This window comes from Falco biarmicus, chromosome 10 (genome assembly GCF_023638135.1).
Source record: "Falco biarmicus isolate bFalBia1 chromosome 10, bFalBia1.pri, whole genome shotgun sequence".
Lineage (NCBI taxonomy): Eukaryota > Metazoa > Chordata > Aves > Falconiformes > Falconidae > Falco > Falco biarmicus.
This window is the reverse complement of record NC_079297.1, coordinates 13,074,256-13,095,803: the sequence shown is the minus strand read 5'-3', so window position 1 is coordinate 13,095,803 and position 21,548 is coordinate 13,074,256. Positions and strand designations below refer to the sequence as shown.

The 21,548-nt window shown below is 50.0% G+C and overlaps 1 protein-coding gene across 2 annotated transcripts in view; it reads left to right on the top strand.

The window, feature by feature from the left end:
• The window catches only part of LAMA5 (laminin subunit alpha 5), a 93,562-nt gene that overhangs the window by 36,906 nt on the left and 35,108 nt on the right, over positions 1–21,548 (top strand). For both annotated transcript variants that reach the window (XM_056353727.1, XM_056353726.1), the window contains exons 3-15: positions 3,143–3,260; positions 7,107–7,225; positions 7,602–7,772; positions 8,249–8,346; positions 13,339–13,454; positions 14,368–14,486; positions 15,305–15,395; positions 16,157–16,291; positions 16,753–16,815; positions 18,126–18,266; positions 18,658–18,795; positions 19,047–19,181; positions 19,678–19,812. In XM_056353727.1, coding sequence (XP_056209702.1) covers positions 3,143–3,260; positions 7,107–7,225; positions 7,602–7,772; positions 8,249–8,346; positions 13,339–13,454; positions 14,368–14,486; positions 15,305–15,395; positions 16,157–16,291; positions 16,753–16,815; positions 18,126–18,266; positions 18,658–18,795; positions 19,047–19,181; positions 19,678–19,812 — 1,579 coding nt within the window. The remainder of the gene's footprint in view (positions 1–3,142; positions 3,261–7,106; positions 7,226–7,601; positions 7,773–8,248; positions 8,347–13,338; positions 13,455–14,367; positions 14,487–15,304; positions 15,396–16,156; positions 16,292–16,752; positions 16,816–18,125; positions 18,267–18,657; positions 18,796–19,046; positions 19,182–19,677; positions 19,813–21,548) is intronic.

Sequence of the window (21,548 nt, the reverse complement as noted above, 5' to 3'; positions counted from 1 at the left end):
CTGTTCAATCTTTGTATCTCTCTGAGTTTTCTCAGCATAGGCAATTGAGGCAGGCAGTCTGCCTTTATTTTTTTTCCAGCAGGCTGTGATATTCTGCAAGATAAGGATATTGGATGGAGGGACAGGGGAGTAAGATCTGACAAAAAATTCTCTGAATACCAGGATGTAGGTCCTGTTCCAGGGCTGGGTTCACTGTGGTCACAGACTCCTGAATATTTTCTGTGCCCTGCGTAGGAATGACCCTAACCCTTACGTGCTGGAGGGGAGTTGGTGTGCAGTGTTGGCTGACTTCTTTGTGTTCTAAAATTGCGGTCACAACCAGAATAAAATTCAGCAGCAGTTTAACAGCGCGCAGTAGCGCTAATGATGGGTATGGAGTGGAGGAATCATGTTTGGCTTTGAGAGCAGCAACGGGAAAGGAATATTTGAACTGGGCTTCAGCTGAGATACTGTGGCTGATCCAGCAATATCCAGTAAGAACCCAGAGGTTCTTGTTCTTTCCTGTAAAAAGCAGCAGTAAAAGACAAAAAGTTGGCATGTTAGCTCTGGTCTTGGGTATTTAACCCTGCCAGTGGGGTTGGGACTGACCTTCCAGAGAGCTCCCAGCAAGCACAGACACAGTAGTTGCAACCAACAGCACAAGTTCTTTTTTTGGCTGTTGTTTTGACTTTGTAAAGCACTGAGCCCTGGGCTTGGTTTTGCGTTGAGTTTCAGTGTTTGTACAAAACCCGCCTCTCACCATGCACCAGTTTGACTGGATCATAACCCACGCTCTCCAGAGGCAGGGGACTTCTGAGAGCTAGAAGCGTGTGAGGAATTTGGACTCAAGGATATTTAATTAGGAACATTTCTTTCCATTATGAAACCGGACAGTGAGGAGGGCCCCCCCCAGAAACTCCATGGGATTTACTGACTATAAACTTGTAGCTGGCTTTGCAAAAATATAAATGCAGAAGATAGGGATATGCCTCACATTTCTAATTTTATTGTGATTGCTGTTCGTTCGGAGCAGAGGCTCTCTCTTAGTGCCTGAGACTGGAACAGATGCAAATATGCTGGAGCCACAGCGAATTTTGTTCAGCTAAAGGCTGTGTCAGATTCCAGCAGGAGTATTAATTTATTCTTTGTAGAATAAAGCTGGAGGAGGACTTACAGTGGAGGGAAGGTGTAACTTCACTGGCTGGTAATTGGCCCTGTTCCCATGCCAGGAGGCAGATGTTAAGCTGTGAGAACTGGTCCTGCAGAGAAGGCATCTGTCTGAGCTGAAGCCTCTTGGGCTTCACTAACAAATAACAGATCTGCTGAGTGTAAGCAGGCGGAAAATGCTGCTCCTCTGAAAAAGCCTAGTCTCATATGCCTGGACAAACGTAGATTGCAGAGGGGAATTGAGGCAGCATGTAGGTCTGGTTTTCCCCAGGTTTTAGCAACTTGAAAAGGATGTCTGTTTTGCCCTTGACTGGGCTCTCGAGTCTTTTAGCAGTAGGGAACTGTGTTGGGTGCCTACTTTGACTTCTTCATTCTGGATAGCACCAGTCCTTACCAGTGCAACCCCAAGAGTGGTGACGAATCCCACACTTCTTCCCCTTCACAGCTAGAGAATGGCCTCTGACCTGCTGTGCTTCAGGATCATGCAGATTTCCCAGCTGGATCTAGGTCACTCCTCCCCAGGCATCTCTCTTAAGCCCCCTTAGCCTACATCCAGGTGTAAGTTCAGATGCCACCAGCCTGTGACCGGAACCAGAGCAATCCTCGATAAGTAGAGAAGAGGCTGCCCCGGAGCCGGAGGGCTGTCTGGCAGGAGCCTGAGGAAGTTTTTGCCTGTGCAGCCCTCTGAGGAGACTGAGCTGGTACCAATCCGCAGGGCTACAGCTGTCGTCCTGTGCCATAACCACACAACAGCACTGAGACCCCCTTGTCTGAGTGACCATAAGATGACTTGATAGATTTAAATGCCTCTTCATTGTCTCTCTTTCCCTTTAAAAAGCCGCCTATGGATCGTCAGGGCTGTTTTGGAGGCATGTTATTATTAATAGTCATCCTCTGGCTCAGCGATGTGTGTGGCTGGGGCAGGGCCGAGGTGCAGGCTGCTGTTCTGGCACTCCTGCAGCGGGCTGGGGCTGGGGCGGGTGGGCTGAGGCAGGCACAGAGCCGTCCTTTTCCTTCCCTGGTAGAAGTGTCCCTCGGGATACCTGTTAGTCTTTGGGGGATGTATGCTCATACAGCACCAGCTTAGTATGAGGAGGCACTGCTGAGCTATAAATCTCTGCTTTTCAGGCACTAAACTCCCTTTTGGGTTGTTTTTGACGTTAGGAATTTTCTCTGATAAGAGAACTTTATTTGCCCTTAAATATCACTTTGTGACAGGATGATGGAGTGAGGATTCTTGGAGCGAGCCTGTGCCAGCCCGGGAAGGGAAATTCTGCTGGGGCTTTTGTTTCTCTCTAGTGCTGATATTTTAGCTCTTTAAAGAGTACATTTATTTTACTCTTGCCAGGGGTGTGTGTGTGCACACATCAGTGTCCAGACAAATGGAAGCAGCCCAGTGTTCGAGCTGTGCTGAAGCCAAATGGGTATTCTGCTCTTCCCTCCCTGTGGCACCTGGGGAAGAGGAATTGTGCTGGAGTTTTTCTGCCACTGACTTCAAAACACAGGTTTGCATGGATGGAGCAGGGCTGCCATGTGGAAAGCCTTTAAAAAAAAAAAAGAAGGATTTTGTGATAGTGTATGCAAGGTGCAGTCAGATGTTCCCAGGCTGGCAGTCCAGGGTGTCACCTGTTACTCTAAGAACAGCCCAAAAGCCACTACAACAGCTTCGTAGCTGTTTTTTAGTGCTGCCTGCTTGGATCAATGCTAAGTGTAAGGTGTTGCCCAGCACAAGCTCCTGAACATGGCCCATAGCCACAAAGTCTGTGTTTTGTTTGCATTCAGACTGGTGGGAGCTGAGCTCCCTAATCTGGCTCTCTCCAGCAGCCATGTTGTATCACAATCCTTTTAGATGTGGAAGATTTTGCTCCACAGGCTGCTTGTGAGCAGCAGGACCTGCAGAGTGCCAGCTCGTTTATTCAGCTTGGATCCCACTAAGTTCTCCCTCGTTTTCATGATGCTTCATGCAGCCAACTAACTCTGTGTTCCTTTCTTTCAGCTCTTCCACGTAGCCTACGTCCTGATCAAATTTGCCAATTCCCCTCGTCCTGACCTCTGGGTGCTGGAGCGTTCTACTGACTTTGGACTTACCTATGAGCCCTGGCAATATTTTGCCTGTAAGTATGCCAGTGTTCTAAGAGAGCTGCAGCTTAGTGCCAGGTAGTGAAGCCACAGTGAAGACGGCTCTTTGTGCAAGTATGAGGCTGGGTTTGGAGATGTTTGTGTCGTTGCTGTGATGTGGTACATGTGCTTTGTTTCTTCTGCCCAATAAGGCTGCAAGAGTTGAAGCTTAGATCAGGGCAGCTGGGTGAAGTTGTGGTGCTCCTCAGGGCAGGAGAAATTCTTTGCACTCTGGGACTAAATCTAACTTTTAAAGTACTGTCGTTGGTGCCCACCCAGGTCTATGTGGATGCCAAAGCTGGCACCAGTGTCAAATTGTTGGACATTGCTGATCTAGGTCTGCAACATGAGATTCCTTATTGTGTCCTCCCTGCCCTCCTCTTTCTCTCTGTCTGCCCTGTACCACATCCAGACTGGCATATTTCAGCTCCTCTAGAAGCAAATCAGTGGCTTACTTCCAAGTGGCTGCTGTAACAGAAAAGTCTGGATCCAGTGAACAGTCCCCTTGCATTTACCAGTACCAGAGACTGGATACAGCCTGTGCGGGGCTGGGAACCACCATCGTGCTGCTGTGCAAGCGGGGATCAGAGTCAGCCAGCTGGAAAGGGTAGCTGCAGGATCCAGTCTGCGCATTTGACTTCCCCATTCTCTGATTAAAACCTGGTCCCTTTGGAAACAGCTGGTTCTACAAAACTTCTCCCCAAAGGTCTATGGGGTAGCTGGATGCTGAGGAACTTGTTAACCCCCGGCCCTTCCCAGAAGCAGCAGCAGCAGTAATTGGGAAATGGTGTGAATTAAGATCTACAGCCAGAGCTTAAAACCTGGCAAGGAGAGACCTCAGAGTACTCGGAGGCCTTGCCCTGGGCTGCCTCTGAAGGCACAGATTTCTGACTTACCTGTTAGCCTGTGCTTGAGATTTGCTGGCTTTTTCTTGTGCAGGAAAGAGCTGCAGACATTTTACCTGTTGTGTTGCCTTAGGGTGGTAGCTCCTCTCCAGTGCGGGTGTTTTCCCCTTTGCTGTGTGCTAGTGGGGAATTACTGCTGTCAAGTTGCCTGCTCTGTCTTCTCTGGGACTTTCTCTTCCAGCTCTGAAGCCTCTCGTGGGGCTTGTTACTGTCACATTATTGCATGGTGTGGGGCTGAGCAGGGAGTGAGTTACTGCGCTGCTCTCTTGTTCCTGCATGCAGTGGCAACACTGCAGCGTTGTGAGTCCTTTTCCTTCCTGCAACATCAGGCCCTGTTACCACCCCCTGCCGCCCCCCCCTTCCCCCAAAGAAGTGACATCAATGACACAGTCAAGTGGAAAATTCCCATGAAAATAGAGGTGACTGCTCCAAAACCTGCCAGATTCACTAGCACAAGAAGTCCTTTGCAGAGGTTTATTTTTGGCATAGGGAATTCTGTAGGTGGTCTAATAAAAGCACTGGTCAGTTCAGTAACTGGGTTAAAAGCAGCCAGCAGAAATTAAGCATTCTCCAGAGACACCAGTGAGCCTTGCCATGGGTGACACCGTCCCCATGGGCTCAGCGCTGCCCCTCGAGCCCCACTCATCATGGGAGATGTTCAGTTCCCCAGGCTGCCCTGTGCCTCCCAGCCAGGCTGCTGAAGTGCCTTCGGGCTTAGCTTTGCCGGAGGAGGGAAGAAGTGACTGTCATGGAAAGCATCTGCCAGTGCAGCTGATGGGCCCTCTCTGGGAGGGAGCTGGAAGGACCGTGGCAATGCGTGGCATTGCACCGGGGAGGCACGTGCTTTCCTCTGCCACCAAAGGAGAAGCAGGAACACTGGGAAGAGACTTAAGGTGGTGTTTATCTGCGGGAAGGGTTCCCCGCACAGCGTTTCAAATGGGGACAGGACGTGAAAGCTGCCCGGTCCCAGCTGTCCATCCAGGCCCACAGAGCCTTGCCTGCCCCAGCTCATCGTGTTGTGCAGGATCAGCCTCTTTCATCTTGCTTTGCTGGGCAAAGAGCAAGGCTCTGTCCGCTCTGCTGAGGGTAGGCTTCCACAGTATGCTGTTTCCTTAAAGAGTTGCTGTGGTTTAAGGCTGATGGGTGACTTTGTTTTAGCTTAGAGTTCCCAGCTTCTGGCTCATACGGTTGTGTAGATCTGCAATAACTGGAGGAGTTCTTTCGTTTTCCTGAGTAGCTGCTCCTGCTAAGCATCCTATTTCCATGCCTGGCTGTGGCAGTACTCTGGAAATCAATCATCTTGAGCCCGTGGTGACAGGTTCCTCGCCTGGGTCTTCAGAATAAATTGGCTTTAAAAAAGCACCTGGCAAAGCAAAGCTTGGCGGCCAGAGACCTGATGTTAAATGTTTCCACATCATCTTCCTGTGGATGCAACTGAGCTCCTACTGTTGCCAAAACAGTGTTTCATGGAGCAAGGCCACGTCTGGAGATGAGATGTGGGTGGGTGCAAGCCAGAGATGAAGCCAGGGGAGGCAGCAGCTCTCTCTGCTTGCTGTTCCTCCTGCCTGGCTTAGCATACAGTGCAGCATGTGGAGTGAGGAGCATGCCTTCTGGAGGCACATTGCAACAGATTTTGGAGGATTATTCCCCTGAATTAGGCTAACGTTTTCCCATCAGCTTCCTGTGTAAGCTGAGCAGGGCTGGCTGGCAGGAGCAGCAGGTTGTGTTGGCTGCCTTTTCTTCCACCTTCTCCCCATGGAAACACACTCAGGAGCACTGCAGCAACCTATGCTGATTGCTCCTGGTGCAGGTGAAATGGGTGTGGGAAGGATCCAGCAGCCTTTGTCCCAGGCTTTTCCCCGGGGGAACAGCCCCGAGAGTGGCACTGTGCAGGTTTTTGCATGGGTAGATGCGGGTGCTCACCACTCTGCACAATCAAGTCCTGAACTGCCCCAGCACGTTCACCATGGTTTGGTTGACACTGCCAGCACAGGGATGTCAGACATCCCAGGGATGAGGGTGCTGGACTTGCAGGAACAGCTGTGCAGGGAAGCCAGGCCGTTCCCACAGCTGCAAGGAGAGTCTTGTCTTGCAGTGTCCCCAAAGCAGGTTGCAGGACCAGCAGTGTGGCTGCGTGGTGGTGCCTGTCCCCTGGCTTTAGCCAGCCTGGAATTGCCACTTAGTGGCAGGAGCCCTTGATTGCTGTCCCCAGGGGTTGGTTCTGGGCAACTTTGTCATTTCTGTTCTGTAGGGCTGGTTTAAGAGCCATTGTAGAGTTCAGAGTAAGGTGGCAGGAGACATCCTGCAGGTAGTTGCTCTGCCTCTTCCAAACACTGCAGGTCTCCTCCCCACACCTGCATGTCCACCCTGCCTGGTGGGAGGTGTCGCAGCGGTGGCTGTGGCTTATGGTTGCTCCTGTTGTGTGGTTCACTTTTCAGGACTTACCCAAGAAGTTAAGGAGCCTTATGAATGTGATGGTACAAGCTCCTACATCAGGAGCAGAACCTCTAGCAGCAAAGAGCCCTTCCTCAGTTCAGCAGAAGCAATGTAGCAAATACAGTGCCAGTGTAGCAAATTCAAACCAGGGTTAGATTCCAAGCTGGTGAAACTGTGAGTTTAATGCCAAATGAAGGGGTGGGTGTCTCTGCAGGTGATCACAGTAGGTACAATGGCCATTCTCACTTTCCTCATTTACTACAATGAGGTGATTTGGAGGCTTTTCTTACCATGCCTGTTACTTTCATAGTGACTCCCTCCCTTAGTGGAGTACGTGTCTGTTAGCAGCAACTGAGTTAATGATACAAAGCAATCTGTACATAGTAAATGCTTAACAGAGAGTATATACTTTTCTCTCCTGTTTGTCAGTGTGGGAAAATCAATACAGGGCTCTGAATTGTTCCTTTTCTCTTACTGCCCTTATCTCTGGTTGATGAACAGCTTCCAAGAGGGACTGCATTGAGAAGTTTGGACTGCAAACTGTGGATCGTATCACCAAGGACGACCATGCCATCTGCACTACTGAATACTCCCGGATCGTGCCTTTAGAAAATGGGGAGGTGAGCAGTCGCGTGTTTTCATCCCCTGAGATTTCCAGAGTTTCTCAGTGACTGTAGGCACTCCTGTTAATTGGTTCCCTCTTGACTTTTGGATGCCACTTCAACTACTCACTTAAACCAAATGAGACTGGCAGGGAACTGATTCAGTCATCTTGAAGGGAGGTGGAGGTAGAGTTTGGGTTTGGCTGAGGTTTCCTTCTACTTCACAGGATTATAAAGATTTGTTTTCATAGAAATTTCACAGAATGGTTTGGGTTGGAAGGCACCTTAAAGATCATCTAGTTCCAACCCCTCTGCCATGGCCAGGGACACCTTCCACTAGAGCGGTTGCTCAAAGCCCCATCCAACCCGGTCTTTTCCCTCCTCGCGTTCACAGATTGTTGTCTCTCTGGTAAATGGGCGCCCAGGAGCCATGAACTTCTCCTACTCTCCTCTCCTGCGGAATTTCACGAAAGCCACAAACATCAGACTGCGCTTCCTGCAGACAAACACTCTGCTCGGGCACCTGATGGGCAAAGCTTTAAGGGACCCTACGGTCACAAGAAGGGTAAGCCTAAATACCTCTTGCTAATGAGGTGGAAGTGTTTGAGGGCTGTGCGTGCTACCTCTGGGGAGAAGATATCCATGGATGTTGCCTGTGGGGGGATTTTTTTCTCTCTGTACTTGTGCTCCCCAAGTTGAAAGGTCTGCAGCAGATGCCACTGCTGCCATGGCTGGAGCTGGAGGCTGCTTGGCAAGAGCAGTGCTTTAGCATCAACAATGTGAAACTGGGAAACACCTGCTGGTGTCACATGTGGCTTTCTGGCTGTGCTGGGAGACACAACATGTAGCTAATGGGCTCTGTTAGTGGTGGTGGGTCTTACCACAGGCAGATATTGCAGCCTACAAGGTCCAGCTTGTCACTGTAAGGGAAATACCCCAACACATCATTTTACTGGATAAAGCCCTTCTGAATCCCAAGCACAGCAGTTATGAAGCTTATTCATAAATATATTAATGGACAGTTTTTCTTCTGCTCTCCAGTATTACTACAGCATCAAAGATATCAGCATTGGAGGGCGCTGTGTCTGCCATGGCCATGCAGACGTCTGTGATGCCAAAGACCCTAATGACCCATACAGGTATGTTTTTCAAAGTGTCAGTTCTGTGTAAAAGCATTTGAATTGTTGTGCTAAGAATGAAAGATACCAGTGTGAGTTGTGTCCTGTCCTGAGCTTATAATTGTGCCAGCAGTATTGTTTGTGGCTCTGCTCTGAGATGAATCAGAAACTGGTCCAGCCAAAGTAGCAAAAATCAAAAGTTTTGTTAGGTTATTTTTCAGCCAGATCAGCTCCCTGGTCTGGGTGCCCTGCCCACAACTTTGCCATCCCCGTGGAAGCAGAGTGCTGGAATGTGAGGGTGGGTGCACAAAGCCGATACTGTTGTTGAGCATGGAAGTTTCTTGTCAAAGCCCAGGGCTGGTTTCTGAACTTGTCCAGAGAAGTCTCTTGCTTCCCATGTGGCTTCTTAAGATTTGGGGCAATGCTTTCATAAATAGATGGACTTCCAAGAAACCAGAGGCTTTACTGCCCACTTCTCATAAAGAACCATAAATTGGTTATGTATGTAGCTAAACAACTAATCTTTGCAAAAGAACAAGAGCATGCAAAGCAGTTACATTTTGGCTCATGGGACTCTTTCCATCCGCCTTGGCAACTTGAAATGCCAAAGAGCTGCTTCAAACCATGAAAGTGTTGCTTCTTAGCCATCTGTTTGCAGCCTGAATGTTGCCTTTATGAAAGGGATGGGTAGATTCAGCTGGACGAGGGAAGCTTATATTTCTTTCTCATCAGGATCATGTAGAGCTTTTGGATCTTCTAAAATAAAATTCCAGTGAGTCCCAGCCAAGGTTAAAGCTGCTAAGTATTAAAACAAAAATGTATTGGTAAGCAAGTCTGCCTTAGTGTGCCAAACTCTCTGACAAAGGGAAGTTCAAAAATAATTGAATGTACAGTTCCTTGGTTTTGTTTTAGACTTTGGTGTTGCTGGATGCACAGTACACTTGTATACTAGGGCAAAAGGGCTTCATGGTGCAAAGTGATTCTTTAACATAGGAACACCATGACATTTCTTGGGTGTATGGGTGGCTTGGGGCTCTCCAGAAACGGGGGGGAAACTGAGGGAGGAGAGATGTGTTGGGAATCTTTGTTCAATGCCACTGCTGCTGATGACTGTCTCTGCCTCCCAGAATTCCTCTCCTCCATTCTCATTTGCATGCATTTGGCATCTTTGCTCTTGGTCCCAAACTGTGATCTAATGTTGCAGCACATGCTTGTAAGCAGCTGTTGCATTTCACCCAGAGCAGATCACACTTGTCTGGAGGAGAAAACATTTTCTACTTGGGTGCTTTGTACAGTCAGCATGTAACATCTGTAAAGCCCTCTGGGATACATCAGTACAAAGGTGCTGGGTAAACAGAAGAATTTCTCATACATAGCTGTACCCTTTTAGCAATCCCAGGAGCACGGAGAAATCGGCAGAAATATGATACTTACAGTTGAGAAAATGAGTAATTGGTGAAATGCTGCCATTCTCCAAGGCTCCAGCAGCAGCTGGGTCCGGCCTTCCTGCTGAAGCGGGCAGCGCTGGGCAGTCATCCCACTTCTCCTGCCTTGACATAGCACAGAGCCAGCACAATAATACCTGCCATAATGCTGCATGACAGGCAGCATCTCAGAAGCAGCTGGGGCTCTGACACTGTCCCTTCATGTCATGGGCCCCAGCTGTCAGAAACATGTCATTTCTTCACAAATCTGTGTGACCCGTCTGAATAGGTGTGGTGTGTTCCTCTGCACATGTCCTGCCTCTTCAGATGCCGATGTGTGACAGCAACAGGGCAAGGAAATGCAAAGAGAGGGAAACAAGGAATGTGAATTGGCCCGGCCCCATTAAAAATCCCAGTTATGTCTCAGCCTGTCTGGGAGGTCTCCCTCTCCATTCTGTACATGCCTGTGTTTCGTGTGTCTGTTGCCCAGAAAGGCAGGATGAGCACTTTGATAGAGGTGAGGTGAGCTAGAAATCTTGGCAAAGACTTTAGGACGTGATGGAGCATGTTCGTGAGTTGACTTCCTGGCCATAAATGATAATGTTTATCCAGCTTTGGAAAGTTTCTCTGAAGTGCCAAGTTACAGAGCCTGCACATCCAGCTGTGTGTTAAGTTGGCAGCACGGCTGATCCCCATGTGAGTGTGTATGTGCAGGGGCCTGCAGTGTGCAGGCAGATACAGCCTCTTCAAGGGTCTTTGCATTTGTCACAACTCTTTCTCTCTGCCCCAAGATCAGGTGGGCTGAATTAAGCAGAGGGAAGGAACCTTCTGCTGATTAAAAGTGAACACCAGCAGGACCAAGCATAAAGCTTTCTCCTGGCAAACCCTGTGAGCAGTGGGATAAGCATCAGCGGGGACCTGGCAGTTTGCAGATGGAGAGCCCAGACAGGAATCGTGTGTTAACATGCGACTGCTGTTGATGTGAGCTCAGGAGAACCCTGCAAGTGCTCTGCATCTGTCTGATAAGAGCAACTGTTTCCATGGATTTACTGGCCCATCATGGATGCCACAAGCAAGAGGGAGACAACCGGAGAGTCCAGCTGCTGCTGCTGTGCCTGATGCTGAAGATAACCAGCAAGATAACAGCAGCCTGGCTGGTCAGAAGCAGATCTGCAGGAGGAGGTCAAGGATGCCTTCCCACTGCTGGATCCTGAACACTAGCTTGCTCTTTCCCTTTTTGGAAGGGAAAGCACCATGTGTTCTGGTAGATTTGTGCCACCTGTGAGTCCCTTCTGCAGGTGTTTTTTTCCCTCAGTACAGTCAGAAGCAGTTAAAGGAAGGGGCTTTTTTTCCCTTTTTTCTTGATTGTGCTGCTCAGATGTCCTGGCCAAATCCAAGATGCTGTAGCACTGGTGTGCTGCTCTCAGCTCTGATACAGCCGCTCACTGGAAACTGTTTATTGTCTCTGTTACTGAGCATCAATTCCAGTGGGAAGACTGATTTTATTTTTTATGGCAGGATGACCAGGAAATATGTGCTATGTGAACACAGCAGCTCTCTCTTCTTTCTTGTATATATTCAATCAATGAAACATGTAAATATTGTAGCTCATGCACATTTGTCCATAACTCATTAGCAGCGTGGACTCGGCACAAGGTGTGGTAAAGCTACTATGATAGATGAGCTCTCTTGAGAGGTCGTTGCTAGTTCTAGACAGCAGAGACTAAATAAATAAGTCCTCCTCCACCTGAAATATGCATCCTTACTTACTGAGTGACGTCTTTTTGCATTCTGGGAACTGAACCAGTGCTTTTCAAACATCTTGAACATTAAAGGTCTGGGATGTGTGGCTGGAGCCACATCCTCTAGCCAGGGAGATTAATGGTGCTCAGCAGGTTTATAAGTTCCCTGACTCAGTGACCATCTTTCTCTGCACACATGTGTATATGGATGTTAATCTTAATCTCCAGCTATTGCCACGGAAAAAAAACCCCATGAAATTTGGTTTTCTTGGAAGTGCTCAGTAGTAGTCAGCCAGGTGAGAGCTATGTGGGTGGTTTCATTACAGGGGCATGGCCAAGGTTTGCCTCTCATTGAGTCTCCCCCTTGGGTCTGCAAAACATGGGGGGAAGAAAGTTCCTGGTGAATGTTTCAGGGCTCATTTCTGCCGCTTAGGCTCCAGCCAGCCTCTCAGGGGCTTGGTTTCATGCCTGTACCCTGCTGGCCACAGCCCAGCCTGTGAATGTGGGTAGGGATGGGTCATCACGAGTGCTCACAGAGCTGACAGTGGCCAAGCATTCCATGGTGTCTGCAAGGGAAGGACCACCAGCAGGGCTGGGACCTCCTGCCTCTCAGCCCCTCTGGCTGAAGCAAACGTGCTGAGTGTGGATCTGCCTGCATTCCCTCGAACTTTCAAATCATCCCATATTTCATTAAAATGAGTTCACTTGTCCCATGCTGCTGCCTCTGTCTGGCTATTCACTATCCATATACTCTCAGGTGCCACATCTTAAAAATACATGTAGGTGGAAACCATGACACTCAGTTCACTGCAGCCATGGAAAAGTGTGTCTGCAGTCCTGCATTTCACTCAGAATAACCATCCATTTGTTTCTAATGTTTAAAAAAAATTACTTTTATTTTTAAATGCTTTTGAATGGAAAAGCATTGGAGGAGGGAGAGATGGGAGTGGCAGACTGGCCCTGAGGGGAAATGAGTAATTGTACAGATAAAAGCTGGAACATGCTGTATTATCCATAAGTCTAATACAACAGAAAGCATTTGTGTTGGATGGGAATCGCCTTCTGCTAAGTGGAAGTTTTGGAGATGATATCACTGAAGTTAATGAATCACCGTTGCGGTCGAGCAGGGATGAGATCCATCGGTCAACTGTCGAGATTTTTGCCTGGCGCCTCCGGAGCCGCCTGTTTACCCAGCCTGGTCCTGCCTGTGCCGGCTGAGAAATGCAAGAGCTGCATTTCACAGGGAGTGTGCGGGGCCAGCATCTACTAAAAGACTTAATTCAAATTTCATGGGCTTTCTCTCTGCAAGCACAGGTATACCTGGAGGAGCAGATGGGACCCGTGTGACCCTATCCCTCTCTGGCTCTGGGCTATTATTTATTCCTTTCGTGCTGCCCCTGCATGGTGGTGGGGACATTTTTGTGTCCCTGCACCACACTGCTGCCTCTCAAGCAATTTGCTTCAGCTCCAATTTCTACCAATGCTAACCATTTCACATTTTACTGTCTCTAGCTGTCACTGGTAGGCAGTGAGACTGATTTTGCTGTAACCCTTATCTGCCTGTGAAGGACAGAGAAGTGATGGTGGAGGAAAACGAAAGGAGACAATGGCACTGGAAAAGCAAAGTTTGGTGTTTGGCTCAGAAAAATACAATCAGCAGTTCAGAAGTTTGAAAAAAAACCGCCTTAGAAGCCTGTTTTCCAGAATACTTGGATTAACAAATATCACTCGTTTTTGGGTCTGACTAGTGATAGCTATGCATGACAGGGTTATGCAGTGGCTCCCCATCACACACATCGCAGCTCATCACCACAGGCTTGGCTGTACCTTGTTCCTCTCCCTTGCAGGCTGCAGTGTGACTGCCAGCACAACACCTGCGGTGGGTCCTGCGATCGCTGCTGCCCTGGCTTCAACCAGTTCCCATGGAAGCCTGCCACTGCTGACAGCGCAAATGAATGCCAGCGTAAGTGAAGTTGGGTTTTCCCTTCCTTTTCCAGCTGTTTTGCAAAGCACAGACTGACCGTGCTTCACCAGCCCCTTGATGTTGCAGTGCAGAGAAGCCGTTCACTGAAATGGTCGGGGTTATGGTGTGTGGTGCTGGGCACAGGGGAGATCGCTGGCACTGCGGAGCGGACAGTTTGCACAGTGGTTAATTGTGTTCAGTCAAGGCTCACACAGGGAGGCCCACTAGGTCTGTGTGGGACTTCGCTTCTGCTTATGTTCCAGTTCCTCCTCTGTGTCCAAGGGTTTGTGCAGGCAAGTCTCGTTGCTCAATTCTGTCTCGAAGATGAATTACATTTGGATGTGTTTACATACAGGACATCTTTATTTGTCTAGAGAAACCTTTAGTAAATGCCGACAGAGGAATTTATGCTGCACTGGGAATGCAGAGCACGGAGCATAGCTACATCACACGCTCTCTTACAAACGCAGGGCAGCAAAGGACAGTTGGATCTTAATCCTGTGGGTTTGTAAAGAGCACCCTCACCGGGTGCTGAATTTTACAGCTCACCTCTATCCTGGATGGGATAAAAGAGGCAAGAATGTTGCCCTCTCAACCAGACTATTTGAGGCCCCAAAGCTGGGTAATTTCTCTTTCTCGTCTATACATGCCTGCACATATTTCACTTCTGATTTTGTGCCTGCTGCGTTCTTCTGGTTGCAGACTAGACTTTATGAGAGAGTTGTTGCTTCTGTGCTTTTGAACCGGGAGACTTCTGGGAGCTTGGGTGATCATGTAATCCCCCAGATGCATTCAAGCATCTTTCCTCATTGAAATGTCAACCCACAGGAAGAGTTCTTATCTTGAGATCCATCCAGTGATTGAAAGACCTCCGTGGGCTGGTGGCTCAGCTAACATCTGTTTGTATTTTCAGCTTGCAATTGCAATGGCCATGCCTATGACTGCTACTATGACCCAGAGGTGGATCACCACAAAGCCAGCAAAAGTCGCCAAGACAAGTTTGAAGGGGGAGGTGTTTGCATTGACTGTCAGGTAGGCCTGAAGAACTCCTGTGGAAAAAGTTGTTGCAGGTTTTTGTGTTTGTTTCTGCTGTCAGCCTGGAGTTCAGCCTTGGTGGCAGCTCTGCCAACCCCCTCATATACCCTCTGTTATCATAATTAGGTCTTTCCCTGGAAATTTAGTCTCTTTGCCGTAGATTAAAGGATTGTGCACCAGTAATGAAAACAGCATTTGGGTTCCTAGTGGTTCCCTGTGTAGTACTGTGACCTTTCTGTTCTGCTGCTTTAGGGTTGGGTCTGCTGAGGCACTGTGCATTGAGAGGGACAGGCTGGTGCCAAGCACGCTGGGAAGTCCCTGCCTGGTTTGCAGTGCTCAGGTGCTGCCATCTCTCTGGATCTCTCTCTGACCACCAAAATGCTAGTCTCTTCAGTCTCTGAAGCTCCCAGTGAAAGTGGGAAAGTAGCTCTTTTGCTCCCAAGGTCACTGTAAGCTGGTTAGTTTATGCAGTGGCATGAAACTTTTAGCTGTGCTTTCTTGTTGGGAGGAAACAGATTGCTCCCATCCTCCTAGCACAAAGTAGGCAGGACATTCTACCATGTGAAGCAAGTGAAATGGGCTCGAGGTCAGATATGAATCTGAAGCTCATACTGCATTTACGGGAAGATACAGTTTGCAGGAAATGCTTTGTTTTCAAATCAGTGTATGTGGAATTTTGAGCAGATTTAGGTCTTCTGTCTGCTGACACTCCTGAGTTGTCTCCTCTGGCCCCTGAAGCTGTTAGTAAATCTGGCAGATGAACATGGATCCTGCAGGCAGATGAACTGATGCCCCTCTAACCCACTGTCTTTCAGCATCACACCACCGGCATTAACTGCGAGAGGTGCATCCCAGGATACTATCGGTCCCCTGACCACCCAATCGACTCTCCATACATTTGCTACCGTGAGTGTGATCTCTCCTGCAGGCTGTAGATAGATGCCCTCCTGAACTTGATGACACTGGGGAGGGTGATCTGGAGGACTGGGCTGAGAGATTTTTGTGGTATATGGAGTCTGGCACCATGAGAGATGTGGCCAAGTGGATGGTTCCTGCTGCAGCTGGTATTGCCCATGGAAATGTATGTGTGCATGCAGACACTATGTGTGTCTGCGGCATCCATGAAGTCAGAAGTGGTAGCATGTTCCAAGGCTGGAATGAGCTAAAAACGTGTTGTCCTCGCTGCTGCTGTGCCCGCAGGGAAATCCATTCTTAGCCGTCATCTCTGTGCTTTTTCAGCTGGCAATTGCAGGCCATTGGCCTCCATGCCCTAAGACAGGGATTTCTAGGCAGCAGCGGGTTATATCCATTTTGCTGGGGAGCCCAGCTCATTTGGGGAGCTATGACACATCGTCTGTTCTGCACTGCGTCCTCGTGGCAGTGTGCCACCACCACCTCTTTGGGGGGCAGCTGGTGTCTCCTGGAGAAGCAAGTCAGGTCTGTGCTGCTTTACTTGGGACCCCACAGTGGGACAAATACTGTGGCAGCGGTTCCTCTAAACCAGACCTCTTTTGAAGAAGCAAAATCTCTTTATTTTTGGAGAGTATTTGCAGCAGATGGTGGGGTCTCTTACAGAGGCTCTGTATTGTAGTGATGCTTCTGTGGCACACATGGCTAGCGAGGGTCTTGGTCAGTGACAACCACTGCCAGCTTGTCCCTCTCTGCAGGCTGTAACTGTGAGTCTGACTTCACCGATGGCACCTGTGAGGACCTCACTGGCCGCTGTTACTGCAAGCCCAATTATACCGGGGAGCACTGTGATGCCTGTGCCGAGGGATACCTCAACTTCCCCCACTGCTACCGTAAGTGGGGGGTGTGGGACTCTGGAGTAGTCAGGTTGGGGACCCCACAGACCAGTGGGTGCAGAAAGGGCCAACAGCTCCAGTTGGGGCTGCTCACCAGGTGTCTTTTCCCTGTGCCACATGGCAATTTTGTCCCAAGAAGAGTTCTTGCAAGTGGAGTCAAGTCCACATTTGGCTTGGGTGGAAGCTGGACCAGAGCTGAGCTGGACTGAGCTCGGCTCTCTGGAGTCAATGGGAGCTTCCCATTTGGCTGGAGTCTCATCTCTCACCTCCTGTGAAAGACGTCTTTCCAGAGCCCAGGTTAAAAATGGCTGTAATTGATCTTTTTTTTAGTGGGATTTCTCCGCTTTGTTCCATGTTTTCATTCAGCCTGTTCTTTGGGACTATCAACCCCTTGATATGCTGACAAGATTTCTTTGAGCGTATGTGATGACCTGTGCAATGTGTCTTTCTCTGCCTAGCCATTCCAGCTTTTGCTCGCAATGATACTGGAGAACAAGTGCTCCCTGCAGGACAGATAATAAGTAAGTAGTGCAATTTTCCTTGATGCTTTGGCAGTTACAGTGCCATTATTTCTGTTATATCTTCTGTTCAGTGTAAGGTCAGGTCTTCAGCTTACTGGGCATGTACATTGTAAGAGGCAGCCCTGACACAGAGTGGTTCTGAGAGAGGAGGCAGCTGAGCAGTGAGCGAAAGGAAGTTTTATGATGCCCTTTTTATAGGCAGGGAAACTCTAGCCCAGAGTGACCATGTGATTATGGGCTTTTTTCTGGGGTCCAGGCCATGTGGGGTTGTCCCTTCTGGCCTCCCTGTAAGGAACCCCCTCTAAGATCACAGAGAGGCTGTGGCTGAGCCAGAGCATGAGCTGGGTTCTCCCAAATCTCAGCCTTTGGGTCCAGATACAAACCTGTCCTGCCACACCTGCCTGCCCTGCATTTTCCGTGTGGCGGACAGCATAGTAGGTCTGTGCCGATGGCCCCTCTGCACAGAGCAGCAGGTAGCACTGCTGTGGGCGCCTGGGCAGCATGCACAGGCAGCTGCTTGCTCTGTGTCACTTTGTTGTTTTGAAAGCTCACCCATGCCCTCATCCCTGCTCCCCTACCCCTTCCTCCTCTCTCATGCTCACTCCTCTCCGTTCATCTCCCTTGTGTTTTTTCTTGTCTCTTTTCCCACCGAGTACTCCCCTGTCTCATGCTCCCCAGCACGCTCCAGATAACCTTTTCCTTCCTTCTGATATTTTAAAGTCTGTATCTTCCAGACAGGTTTTTCTTTCCTGAGCTGGAATTTCTCACTTCCCTTCTCATTTCCCCACCTCTCCCTTCCTCTGGTTCTTGGATGACATTTGCCCTTCCCTCTCCCAGCCCGACACCCCATGCTGCTTGCCTGGAGCACCCACCTGCCCTGCCCTGGCAGGGGGAAGGTCTCGGGTGCAGCTAAGCATGGGGAAAGCTGAAACCCCACCCTGGTTAGCTGAAGTCTGTGGTTATTCCCACACAGCTTGGGGCCAATACTGCACCAAATCGGCTCTGTCTGGGCTTGTGCAAGCAGAATTTTTCACCCTGTGTGTTGCCCTGCTGCCCATCCAGCACCTCGTGCATCTGTGTGATGCTGAGATCTCCCAACCAGCCTGCAACCCCACAAGCCAGCCATGCAGGTTGCCTGAGCAGGGTTTGGGGAAAACATTTGCATCTAGTAGGAAGGTTATTAGAAGGCAAATGCCTGAGCCATTGCCTTTCATGGCAACTCCTTCCCTGTCCTTGTGGGACCTCTGCCCAGCAGCAGAGATGGACTGACAGCTGTGTGTGGTATTGCTTGTTGTGTGCCCCCACTCCAGACTGTGACTGCTATGCCGGTGGGACAGAAGGCAACGCCTGTCGCAAAGACCCTCGGGTGGGGATGTGTGTGTGCAAACCCAACTTCCAAGGAACACACTGCGACCAGTGCGCCCCAGGCCACTATGGACCCAGCTGCCAGCGTGAGTAACTCGGGGTTAGTGGCCCCAAGCTCGCCTTGCTTGCCTCCCTGCTGGGGAGGAGCGTGCCTGTCCCTGTCCTCCGCTTGCGCTGGGGAGGAGGAATTCTCCAGCCCCACTTCCAAGTGACAAATTCCCATGACTTCTGCTAGTATTTTCCACCCCACTCTGACCCTCCAGCATCCACCCAGCCTGGGGGGGGCTCTTGAGAAATTCCCTATGGATGTGAGCTACGGGCCAGGCATGCTTGCTATCAGCTGTGTCCTCCATGGTTTCTCGAGCGAGTGCATTGCTACCCCAGATAAAGAGGCGTTCTGGTTCCTTTCCTAGGATCCTAGGAAGGGGAAATACATGAAGAAGCTGCTTATTTACTAGTGCCCTTGTTGCTTTCCAGCCTGCCAGTGCTCCGGCCCTGGTCAGTACGATGGCACCTGTGACAGCAAGACAGGACAGTGTCTGTGTCGAACGGGATTTGAAGGGCACTTGTGTAACCAGTGCGCTCCCGGCTACTTCAACTACCCTCTGTGCCAGCGTGCGTATCTGTCCTCCTGTGGGCCTGGGTGGGTGCGCACAAAGCCAGAGTCTTCTGGCAGGGTTTTGAAGGAGGACTGGAAAGCGGGTTTGTAGATGTTGGAATGACATAGGCAATGGGCAGAGATCGACAGTTTGAACACTTAGAGCAGCACCTAAGTGCCCATCTGAGAACTTCAGGAAAAAACTTGTATTGCAATGAGCTTTGCCCCATGCTCCCAGCACAGGGAAAACAGTTTCCCTTTGTTGCAGTATGTGGCTGCAGCGCAGTTGGGACACTGCCGGAAGGCTGCGACTCTGTCGGGAGGTGTTTCTGCAGACCTGAGTTTGCTGGGCCACGGTGTGAGCACTGCAGTCCTGGGCACCACTCCTACCCCCACTGCTACGGTAAGGACATTAATGTTCAGTTCTTGCTAGTCTGTCATGTTATGAAAAACATGCCTATTACTGTAAGACTTTGGTGTTTCTCAAAATCAAACCCCGTGTGGTTTGCATTTTGAATTTGGTAGGCTTGTTTTGGAGGTCATGGATCGTGCCAAATCCTGGAAGACAAAGCAGTTCTTATTGGTCACGCTTCCTCATCACAACCCTGCTGTGACATCGTGTCCCAGTTTATGCCTTTTTTGATCTGTCTTTTTAGTGCATTAACCTACTAAACTGCTGAGGAACATTGAATGGACTGTAAAAAAACCCTTAGTGGCATTTTCCTGGTATGGCCGTAACCTTAGCTGAAAATGTTGCCCATCTTTACAGGGAATTAAGAAATTAATTTAGTTCTGATGGGAATGGTTAACTTCTGTGGGGCTGAATGACAATTCACACCAGCAGCAGTTGGCCATGAGTCATGTGTTTTATCAGACTATTGAGAGTCCTGCTCTTACAGCTTGCTCCTGCGATTCCCGGGGTGCGGTGGACAACAACTGCAGCCCAGCTGGCCAGTGTCGATGCCACGTGAATTTTGCGGGGCACACCTGCAACCAGTGTGCCCTGGGCTTCTATGGGTACCCCAGCTGCACACGTGAGTAACCACCATCAGATCTCAGGGCAGGGAAGGGAATAGCTGCTGCCACTGGCTTTGTAGTGGTTTTCCTTTTCATAACCCCTCTCCCAGGGGTATATATGAATATAGTTGGCTCTTGCAGCACAAATCAGTTTTCCTGTGCCGGGCCCTACCCGTGGGCACCGCAGCCCCGCAGCGCCCAGGCCGGGGGCACAGCGGGGGGAACTGCCCGGCGGGACAGGGCCGGGGGGGGCTGGTCGCCGGCTGGCTGGGCAGGAGCCCCCAGTGTGCCCAGGTGGCCAAGGCGGCCAGCAGCAGCCCGGCTCGTGTCCCAGACGGTGTGGCCAGCAGGGCCAGGGCGGCGACCGTCCCCCTGGGCTCGGCCCTGCTGAGGCCACTCGAACCCTGTGCCCAGCTCGGGCCCCTCCTGCAGGACAGACCCTGAGGGGCTGGAGCGTGTCCAGGGCCGGGAACGGTTTAGGTTGGATATTAGGGAAAATTCCTTCCCCAGAGGGTGGCCCAGCACTGGGACAGGCTGCCCAGGGACGTGGTGGAGTCACCAGCCCTGGGGGGGTTAAAGGACACATAGATGTGGCGCTCAGGGACGTGGGTTAGTGGTGGGTTTGGCGGTGCTGGGTTAACGGTTGGGCTCGGTGATCTTAAAGGTCTTTTCCCACTTAAATTACTCTGTAATTCTGTCACTTCCCTGTGTGCTGCATTGCTTCTGGAGCAGAGCTGCTGGTGCCAGGGCTGAGCAGTGCCTACAGCAGGTGCCTGTGGCCCCAGATACTCTGAATAGTCCTCTGCAGTCCTGGCCAGCGTGTCCCCATCTCCCTCCTTGTTGGCAGTCCGACTGGAAGCCAGATGTACTCTTAAGTCTCCCAGAAAGAATTTACTGCTCATTAAAAAATAATCTGTGATACAATTTCCCTGAAGCAACAAAAGAGCATCATCACCCCCTTGCACCATACTAAATGTAGACGCCTGAGCCGTGGCCAGCTGGCAGAGTGCTGCTCGCAAATGCTGATGCCGGCAATATGCCTTTGAAGAGGCTGGAGGCATAGATGAAATGGTCTCGCAGGGGTTCGGTAGTCGCTTTTTTTATGTGTCTAATAAAGCAGTGTCCAAATTGCAGAGCTGTAGAGGAGTCACAGCAAGGAAAGGACAACCTGATTTGATTTTTTGAATCTGTTGTTTTATGAACAGTGTTTTGCTGTTAGCCAGTCTGGAGGTGTCAGCCTGAAAAGTCCCCTTTGGCAAGGTTTTGAGGAGTGCTGGCTGGGCAAGGAGGACATGGGCAACTCCCTGACAGCTTGCTGACCTTCATGTGGTAGGGCAGCAGAATCTCCATGTGCGTTTGCAGGAGGCGGGTCACGCAGGAAGCCGCAGAACCATTGCCTTGCCCTTGGCTGCCAGAAGTGCCAAGGCTGTGTTGCTGACCCGGCGCTGCAGGCTTGCTGCCCACATACAACATCCACAGGGCAGACCCTGATGGCCAAATGCTCTTGGGTGTTTGGGTGGAAATGGGCTTTTGTAAGGTCTGATCTGTCACTGGCTGCTGACCTTTTGGGGATGAGATCACACATTCTCCTTTTACTTAACCAAAGCTTCTCCCTGCCTCCGGGAATACACATAAATGTACACGAATAAGTGTGATAAACATTGCAGCTTCTATTGTTATTCTGAAAAGATGGCGTGTTTTTAACCAAAAGCAAAGAAGAAGTGTGTATGTTATTTATAACCCATGTTTCTGG